The sequence below is a fragment of the Capra hircus genome, chromosome 14 (genome assembly GCF_001704415.2).
Source record: "Capra hircus breed San Clemente chromosome 14, ASM170441v1, whole genome shotgun sequence".
Classification (NCBI taxonomy): Eukaryota; Metazoa; Chordata; class Mammalia; order Artiodactyla; family Bovidae; genus Capra; species Capra hircus.
Genome location: NC_030821.1, coordinates 65,944,710 through 65,954,779, shown reverse-complemented (window position 1 = coordinate 65,954,779; position 10,070 = coordinate 65,944,710). Strand labels below are relative to the sequence as shown.

At 37.1% G+C, this 10,070-nt stretch overlaps 1 protein-coding gene across 5 annotated transcripts in view; it reads right to left on the bottom strand.

The window, feature by feature from the left end:
* Nucleotides 332–10,070, bottom strand: part of FAM91A1 (family with sequence similarity 91 member A1) — a 41,748-nt gene continuing 32,009 nt past the window's right edge. For 3 of the 5 annotated variants that reach the window (XM_018058543.1, XM_018058541.1, XM_018058542.1), the window contains exons 21-24: nt 8,071–8,175; nt 7,423–7,546; nt 6,188–6,257; nt 332–775 (exon numbers count right to left, since the gene is read on the bottom strand). In XM_018058543.1, coding sequence (XP_017914032.1) covers nt 530–775; nt 6,188–6,257; nt 7,423–7,546; nt 8,071–8,175 — 545 coding nt within the window. In that variant the 3' untranslated portion in view covers nt 332–529. Of the gene's footprint in view, nt 776–1,115; nt 4,007–6,187; nt 6,258–7,422; nt 7,547–8,070; nt 8,176–10,070 lie in introns of those variants that run through there. The other 2 variants (XM_018058545.1, XM_018058544.1) reach the window with 1 other exon arrangement.

Here is a 10,070-nt window from a genome sequence, read left to right as displayed (position 1 = left end):
GTGCACCAGCCCCGAGCATCGAGCCTGGACTGGAGATTCGTTTCACATATGAAAATATACATGTTTCAATGCCATTCTCCCAAATCATCCCACCCTCTCCCTCTCCCACAGAGTCCAAAAGCCTGTTCTAGACATCTGTGTCTCTTTTGCTGTCTTGCATACAGGGTTATCGTTACCATCTTTCTAAATTCCGTATGTATGCATTAGTATACTGTATTGGTATTTTTCTTTCTGGCTTACTTCACTCTGTATAATAGGCTCCAGTTTCATCCACCTCATTAGAACTGATTCAAATGTATTCTTTTTAATGGCTGAGTAATACTCCTGTGTGTGTGTGTGTGTGTGTGTGTGTATATAACAAATCTTTAAAAGAAAATTTGTAAAAAATATAGATACCACTCCTTCCCTTTGAGTGTGGGCTAGGTTGAGTAACTCACTTTCAAAAAAAAAAAAGAGTATGGCAAGTGAAAAAACCTGCAGACACCATCACTGTGACCAGTGAAGAGACGTCACTGGTAACATCTGTTAACTATGCGACCCCTGATATGAGGCACTGTGGAAGGGCGCATGGCACCTGTGCCACCCTCCCCAACAAACTACAGCCTCCAATCTGATAAACACCAGATGAGCCCACTGTGAGGGCCAGCCCACCAAATAACCAAATAGTGCTCTTCACAGCCTCAAGGTCAGGAAAGACTGAGAAACTGTCAACAGACTGGAGGAGACGGAGGCAGTGATGACTAAATAAATGCACCATGGAACCTTGGACACGGTCCTGGAACAGAAGAGAACATCAGAGGAAAAATAGGTGAAAATCAAACATAATCCGTATTTTAGTAAATAGTATGGTACCAATGTAAATTTCTGAGTTTTGACAAATGCGTCATAGTTTATATAAGGTGTTAACATTAGGGGAAGTATGCGGAAGGGTATAGGGAATATCTCCAGATTACCTTTGCAATTTTTCTGCTAATTTGAAATTATTGTAAAATTAGTTTGTTGTTGTTGCTTTTGTTTTTTCTTTTAAAGTATAAAAGCCTCAGCACTAAAAGCATGCTTGTATTTTAAATTATGAAAGGGACTTAATAGAAGATTATACACATTTTCACAGCAACTTGATCAACACCACAGTTTATTTGTAAACATATTATAGTGTCAATAATCAAATTGACAACACTTTATACATTTCATTGTATAATATTAACATCATACCAGAAAAAAATCCACTGTACTCAGTTACAGTTTTGGTATTTTAAAACCTTTAAATACAAACTGTATTTGAAACACTGAACATAAAAGAGAAACACAAATGGCAGAGAAAAGTGGAAACAGGTAAAAGAAAGCATTATTCCTGAAAAAAAAAAAAAACAGAATTATCTGATTACAATTTTTAAAGGAAAAAAGGAATCAAGGAAGTAAGATGATCTTAACAACATAAAGTTACATTTCTTCAGACCTATGTGAAAGGTGAAATTGTACCATTCTAAATTCTATGTCTTTTTTTTATATTTCTTTTTTCTCTTGGTTTCTGAAGTTTGCCAACGGTTTAAGCTACATTAAGGACAAAAAAAGAGGAGGGAGCGCAAAGCCAAATGAAATTTAAATGTCTGCAGAAAAACTGGATAAAAATTCCTTCATAAATTTTCTTTGGCAAATAATAAATTCTATATTTTACCTTTTTGTTGAATAGGATCAACACATAAGATTTAAGCAACGCATCTCGACATGAGTTAAATGTATGAATGAAACAAAACCAAATCCACAAAGTAAAGCATAAAAGTGGCTTTCACATTTTGCTAACAGCTCTAAAAATGCAGGTTCTCCGTCTTTAAAAGTACGAGAGGCCTTCAGCTGGAAGGAGACTCTCCTCATACACGTGAGAGACCAGAGGTGGCCACATGCTTTCTCTTGTACTTTCCCTAAAATTCATGATCAGTATTAGGTTCCATTTCTTCCTCTATTATCCCTCAAAGGAAATATAGCAGCAAATCACCCCCATATTTTAAGTTTTAAATTCACCAACAACAGGGTTCACTACCAACTACAGACATTCAATGCTTTATTAGTGTACATGTCATCACCATAGGCTTAGCTTGTTAACACAGAAATAAATAAAATAACTACAGTTAATCTGAACAAAGCAAATGAGATTAAAGAGCCCTGATCAAATGAAATACTTACAACAATCAGGTGAAAAACTATAAAAGTTACATACATACCTAATAGCACTAGGAATGTACAGTATCAATTATTGGAAAAATAAATGAGTGATTCACAGTTATAAGAAATTATTTTAATATTAGTATTTTTCCTTTTATAGACAAACATTTATAACATACACTTGGTTTCCACCTCATATAAGACAAAGGAGAATACTAAACGTTACTGCATTTACCCCAAACCCAGCAGTGACTGTGCCACAGGTCACCTGCTTCGAAACATTGAATAGGCAGGCCATGGCACTGAATCATGGCTATGCTAACAGCTTTAAGAAAGACAGATATTTCCAGAAGTATGTTAAATACACAAATGTCAGTTCTATAAATAACAACAATTATCAGCAAAAATGTTCAGGTTTAACCTTCCCAAATTTTCTAATGCTTTAAATATTTTAGACATATGCTGTTTGACCGGTTAGTTTGGTTATAGTTTTAAACTAGCAAACCGTTATTCTATGAGAAGAGCTAAACTATAACACTGCACAAACTTCCCAAGGAAGGTAACTCGAAAAATCTAAAAAGTGATTCCAATTATTCTAATTAACATTTGAGATACTAAAAGAATCAAGGACTGAAGAAAAACATTTTGAAATTACTCGATTTTTCTTTATCATTTTGTCTAAAACTAGTCACATAAATTTAAGATCCAAATTGCCTAACAATGTGTCCTCACAGCAGGTTTGTCGCTAAAATGTTTTGATCAGAAGACATAGCCTCAATGCCCCTAAATGTATTTCTAAGCTAAAATCAAAATCCTTGGTTTGAAACCTCAAATCCAATTCCGTAACAACTCACGGGTAAATGAGTCAGGGAGAAAACATGCAGCAGCCACAGCTACAAGAGTGGAAAATAAATTCTATTTTTCCATAAAGACTCTATGAAAATATAAAGCCCCAAATGAGCGACAACGCAAGTCCACATATAAACATTGTTTAAAAATAGAATGTTTCCCAAGCTTCTTATGAGATGTCAATGTATAGTCATAGTCTGCGTTAAGATCTTCTAAGTCAACGTTAAGCCATACCTAACTATGCTGATTTGCATACCTTTAACAATGTTCAATTGATATACATAATTTACAAACATCCACAGCAATTCGTAATGCCCCATCAGATCATCTCTCAATAATGGATGTTAACAGTTTTATAGTTTTTCTACTTTAAATACCAAGAAGCCTTTTCAGAAGAAGAGTTCCACCTCTTCCCATGATCCCTTAAAGAGTAGGTAACAAAATATAAAACTAAACAAGATTTATGTTTGATAAACTAACATATAAAATTACCATTGCAATATTCATAGTGACTGCTTATAAACATAACAGTCATCAGAAAGCCTATAAAGTATATCCTCAGTTTTATAAAAGAAACGCAGATTGTCTCAAGGTAAAAAATACAGTGCAGGCTGCTAAAAAGCTCTGTTGCAACAGGAGGTGCAGGAATGAGGAAAACTTCTGAAAACATGAACAAGTTCCCCAAAGTTTAACATCAGTTAAGCATGAATTGCACTGCAGCAGCAGGAAGCTTTTTAGTGGCTGGCACTATAAAGCTAACGTTAAGAAAGAAAAAAGTCAGAAAGGGTGGGCAACAAATGATGTGACCAAATTATTGCAAATGGAGATTAGCAATAAGAAGTGACGAGGGTGATCGTCCACTCCACTCCGTTAAGATTCCATCTTTAAATACTAAGTTCTTTGCAGGAAGGGGGACTCCCATGTCAGCACAGGATGACTGTGAAAGCAAACTTGGGAAACTGGCCTCAGTGTGAACATCCAGTGTTGAAGCACCTTCCTAGAGAGAGTGAGAAACAAGACAAAAAAAAATCCTATTCAACACTTTACCAAACCACTTAATTCAGCTAATGGTTACCTAAGAAATGTTTATGGAATGCAGAGCACTCTAGGAGATGCAAAGATGTACCTCACGAACCCCAAATAATCAAGGACTGGTGTTAACATATGCAGAAATGACAAATACACTCAGATGACGATAAGTACTTTGAAATAAAGAGAAGTAACAGGCTATGAGAATAAGAAGCATTTCTTAGATAATCTACAAAAACCCTCAGGCAACACTAAGCACTAGAACAACCCATCCACCCCCAGGGCTCTCAGATTCACACACTCAGCACAGACCTCTTGGAACTCCAGGATCCAGTCTCCTCCTATCCAACATCTATCTTTGGATCTTTCACCATAAATTTCACATTTGACATGTCCATAACCGAACTTAAGTCTTGCCCCACCAGGTCCTTCCCCTACTCCATGCATCAAGCTAGTCAAGAAGTATGAAAATTACCTTCATTCTTCCCTTCCTTACCACAGCCTTGATCTTTCCTCACATTTATTTAATCACCACGTTCCCTCAATATACCTCCAGCATGTATCCCAAAGGAGTTTACTTGATTCATTCACCACAGCCAAGGCCACCAGTCTCCACTGAAGTGCAGTCCTCACACCACAGTGAGGTGCAGGAGTGTGAAAATTTGTAAAATCTTTATCTATTTATTGCATCCAATAAAATTTTTGTTTTTGTGTGTTTTATAATATACACAATTTATATTACAGGTAAAGCAGTAATAAACAAACCTTTCCTACAGATACATTTTTTTTTAATGAAAAAGGTGTTCATCTATCAATATCTCTCACTACAGTTATTACAACAGTCTCCAAACCCGTCTTATTTCTAAGCTTCTGTTTTTAATCTATTCTCTAAACAGTAACTAATCTTTTTAAAAAAGTCAATTAGAAATGTCATTCCCTGTTATAAGTCTTTAATACTAAGAGTCTCTCTTTGCAGTAAGCATAAAACACATTTTTTCACATACTCTAGAAGGCCCTCCACTCCTCACCCACCTCACCTCTTGCCCCTACCCCACTTTCACGAGGTTTCTGCCACACTGGTCCTCTCGTTTCCTTGCAGGCTGAGTGCCTTCCTGACACAGGACTGACATACCTACTAACCTCGGCCTGGAATACTTTTTCCTATTCTTTAGATTTCAGCTTATACATCACCTCTACCTTTTTAAATTTGGTCTGCCTTTAGATTCTATCAAATCTGAAGGGGTTTGGCTCCTTTAAGGCACACATATTGAAATCGGTAACTACTTGTATATTTCAGGGTTTCCTTGACTAGCTCTCACACAACACTTAAGCTCCATTAGTGTCTTAGCATACTGCTTCCCCAGCACCTTGTAAAGACTCTGACTCAAGTATTTACTGAGAGAATGAATGAAGCCAAATTCCAAAATACTAATTTCATAATGTTAGAACAGATATTTCAAATAAAAAATATTCCATTCTAAAAGCTTATCTGCAAATCAAGTCTACGGTATCCATTCTTTCCTTGGGGGTAAGACAGAAGGTCTAGAGCACTGGCTTTCACTACCGTTTAACAGTCAGTCCCATCTCATTAATCACTGCACTGGGGAATCACTGCAGCTATTAATGGAAGTGTACTGACTCAAGAGGGGACTTCCCTAGTGGCTCACTGGTAAAGAACCTGCCAGCCAATGCAGAAATCACAGGTAAAATTCCTGGGTCAGGAAGATCCCCAAGAGAAGGAAATGGCAACCCACTCTAGTATTCTTGCCTGGGAAATCTCTCGGAGAGAGGAGCCTGATGGGCTACAGCCCTTGGGGTCACAAAGAGTTGGACACGACTTAGCAACTAAACAACTGACCCAAGAACCAGACCCTAACATGGCCCATGGCCCATGGCAGATGCTTAAAACACTTCTGTTAAATGAAGCACCCCCACTGGAACAAACAGTTCAAGCCGCCTAAAGACCTGGCCAGTGAAACCATGTATAAGCCAGTTAACTTTCTGAATTTCAGTATCTTCATTTATACATTGAAATTACAACTTATATCATGTCTTACTGCTGTGGAGACTCAGCACAAACACTGAAGAGTTTTGGACACTATAAAAGCTCTATGCAAATACACCCTGGGTTTTTTTTGGTTTTTGTTACCTGGAATGAGTGAACAAAGTTAAGGACTTGTAGAGACAGTTTTCTACTGGAATGTAAGAGGTTTTGAAGGCTGAAAAAAAGGGGAAAAGTTTAAAACAAATATAATAAGAACTAATATCTTATAAGAGTTTAATTTCAATAAACATGTTAATGTATGTATATACATCTCAATTAATCACATAATTTTTTAAAAACAATTGCAATGGTTCTCATCAATGAAATTTCTGCTTGTTTTAATAATACGGAGTAAAGATGAACTAAAAAGACCATTTCAAAATAAAACATCATGTGCAACCAAAATTAGAAAAGTACTATTAAAAGGAAAAGTTTAAACTACTACCAAATATAAATGTTAAATGCAAGAACACTTTAAAAATAAAAATGTAGGAACACATTTTCAATTGTAAATTGGTAACATATGTAAACTGGTAACCATTATAGTGGCAATCATTAAAGCTATATAGTATTTTTACCTTTTTATTCATGTATATTATTTTATTTTCAAGATAGTTATTAAAATTATCTGTCAATTAAATACCTTAAATTTTCTTATACAGACTACATTAGGCCAATTAAATTATTTATTCTCCAACTTTGTTTTCCTAATTAACAATGTCAAGGATGTCTGTAGATAACACCTTTCTCTAAGCCACCCACCATGATCATCAGATTTAGTGATACTCTTCTCTGCTAATCAGACTCAGGACCCTTACCATGCTGCCTCTCAGCAGCTGCTCCTAACCAATCGGAGTGAGCATACAAGATAAAACCTACTTGTCATGACTGATGAGTAACATATGTTCATTTAGAAAATGTGGCAACTGAAGAAAATTTAGAAAGTCAGCCATAATTCTACTTTAGGAGATAATCATTACTAACATAACTTGAGTTGTGTATATTAAGAGAGAACTGCACAGGAGATATTTCTATATTTACATATTAAAAAAAGCTAGGTGCACACAGTCATAGAAGTATGCCCATTTAATCCATACTCTCACCAAATCTGAGTAATTCAGTATCATTAACCAAAACATGTCCAAAATATCTGCATGCGCCTAATTTCTGAGGGACTGAACTTTAATTTTAAAATACACAGCAAAACTTTTAAATGAGCCATCTTTATTCAATCAATGAACAAGCATGTGTGAAATAAGAGAGAGTAAGGTACAGCAACTAATACTGAGAGCTTAAAAAGTCTCATTCATGAAAAGAGGACAGCAAACAGAAACCCTCACCTCTCTTTTCTGCAAAGGCCATGGGTAGCAATTTTTCTGCAGACTTTCTGGTTTAATTCAGAACTAAACAGTGGAATCCCAAAGCACAGCTCCAGAGGAACCCAATCTGCTTCTGTTGTGGCAACTACAAAAGGGTACACAAAGTTATTAATCATGTATATTTCATGTATTATGACTGACCAGGGTTTAACTGGTCAGTCTGATCTCTGGTCAGAGATCCAGAGATTTTCATAGATTCCTCCTGCTTCCACTGACACCCACGTGGGTTTAGCGGGGAGAGGACTCAGAGGGGTGTCAGTGAATCTCTGAAACGGGAAATAATGTTTTTTGAGTATGTACATGCTTCTGGGAAGAAGGCACACAGCTTTCATCAGACACTCAAAGTGGATTTTTACACCAGAAAAAAAAAATCTAATTCAAAACATCTACAAGATGAGAAAATTAACATAGGAAAAGTGAAACATTTTTTATTTTCATGTCACATTTTATAATATTTTAATTATTCTAAATATATAAAAATGTTTCCTAGAAAATACTTATGAAAAGGTCCATTACAATAAGAGCAAATGATATCCAAACAGTATCATCTGCAAAAGGATTAAATCTCAGAAATTAGTCAGAGATTGCAAATAATTTTTAAAGCCTTACCAGAGCTTTGCTTTGCAGCTGAATCTAGAGTTGCTTCCTCAATGACCATTTCAAATGACTCTGTGCTCCCATTCACATCTGAGCCTGAAGCCAAATCAGGTTCTCCTTATAAGTGAAGAGCAAACACAATAAATATTAGGACTCTAGAAGTTGGTATACATTGTTGATAAATCAGTCCTAACAGAAATAACAATGGAATATAGTGAATGGTCTTTAGCCTAAAGACGTTGTTAAGTGGGGGACAATTTTGTCCCACAAGAAATATTTGGCAATTTTGACAAGGTTTGGTCACCATGAACGGGGACAAGGATGTTACTGATATCTAAGGGTCCTAAACATCCTACAATGCACAGGACGGTCGCCCAGAACAAAGAATTACCCAGCTCAAAACATTAATAGTATTGAGGTTGTGAAGCTTTGGCCTAAAAAAACAAGATTCACAAGGCAGAACACAAGTTTAGACCTTCACTTCACTACTAAAGTCATTTCTGTCCCCATGGAAACATGCAGTCTGATTACATCATTCCCTTTCAAAATATTTTGACTCCCTATATCTTTCAGCATAATACATCCTGAGATCCTCTAGATCTTACCTATTACTTCTCTACTCTCTTCTGCTGCTATTGCTGCTAAGTCACTTCAGTCGTGTCCAACTCTGTGCGACCCCCATAGATGGCAGCCCATCAGGCTCCCCCGTCCCTGGGATTCTCTAGGCAAGAACACTGGAGTGGGTTGCCATTTCCTTCTCCAATGCATGAAAGTGAAAAGTGAAAGCGAAGTCGCTCAGTTATATCTGACTCTTAGTGACCCCATGGACTGCAGCCTATCAGGCTCCTCCGCCCATGGGATTTTCCAGGCAAGAGTACTGGAGTGGGGTGCCATTGCCTTTTCCATACTCTCGTCTACAACAGCCCATGAAACTCTTCTGGCCAAGATAAGCTACTCACTTGCCTGATCCCCTCTGCCTAAAGCTGCTACCCTCCAAATAAACAACAATCATCTATGTGTAGATAACACCTCATTTTTCAAAATTCACTTCAAACTTTACCCTCTCTAAGAGGGTCTGATAGCTCAGCTGGGCTGAGATAAGCCTTCCCGTCCTGCTTTAGCACTTGAAGCAGACCCCTGTATCTTAGTCTCTTAACATTACACAGTAGGCTGATTCAGTTGCTTGTTTCTCCCCCAGGGTTTTTTACTCCTTGAGAGAGTGAAGTCGCTCATTCGTGTCCAATTCTTTGCGACCCCATGGACTGTAGCCCACCAGGCTCCTCCGTCCATGGAATTTTCCAGGCAAGAATACTGGAGTGGGTTGCCATTTCCTTCTCCTTCGGTCTTAGTAATAGCAATATCTCCAGCACCTAAGCAGGTATTTTGTAAATGTGCACAGAATGAATGAAATAAAACATGACAGCTCTAGTAACATTCTTTGAAATGACTAATCCACAGCCCTCTTCTCTAAAAATGCTCCTGGCAGTCAACTGTTAAAAGTTACCCAACTCCTCTGGCCAAAGGTATATGAACCAGGAGTGAATATCTAGTTCAATTCACTAGATGGCTAGCAATTAATCATATTCTCTCAGCATTTCAAAGGAAGAGGTTCAGTGAATATAATCGACGATACAGAGATCTGAATTAAAAAATTCCCTAGAGTTGTGGACCAAAGGTGACACCATGGCAGCCAAAGCCACATACAAGCCAAAATTATGCCAGAGCAGAAAACAATTAGTAATGAGAAGGTGATTTGAAAATGAATCTTTAAAAAGAAAGGTATCTAAGGAAAATTAGCTATTGTCAATATGCAAGATGGGTTGGAGACAGAAAGAAGAATGAGGCCAGGAAGACTAAGCGGGAAATAGTTGCAATAAAACGTGTAAAATATTAAGACTCAGACTAGAATGGTAGTTACAGAGAATTAAAGAGAGAGGGAAAGAAATGAATATAAGACATTTCTAAAGACTAACTCACAGAACTAACTAGGCTGAGTGGGAAAGGAGAAGGAT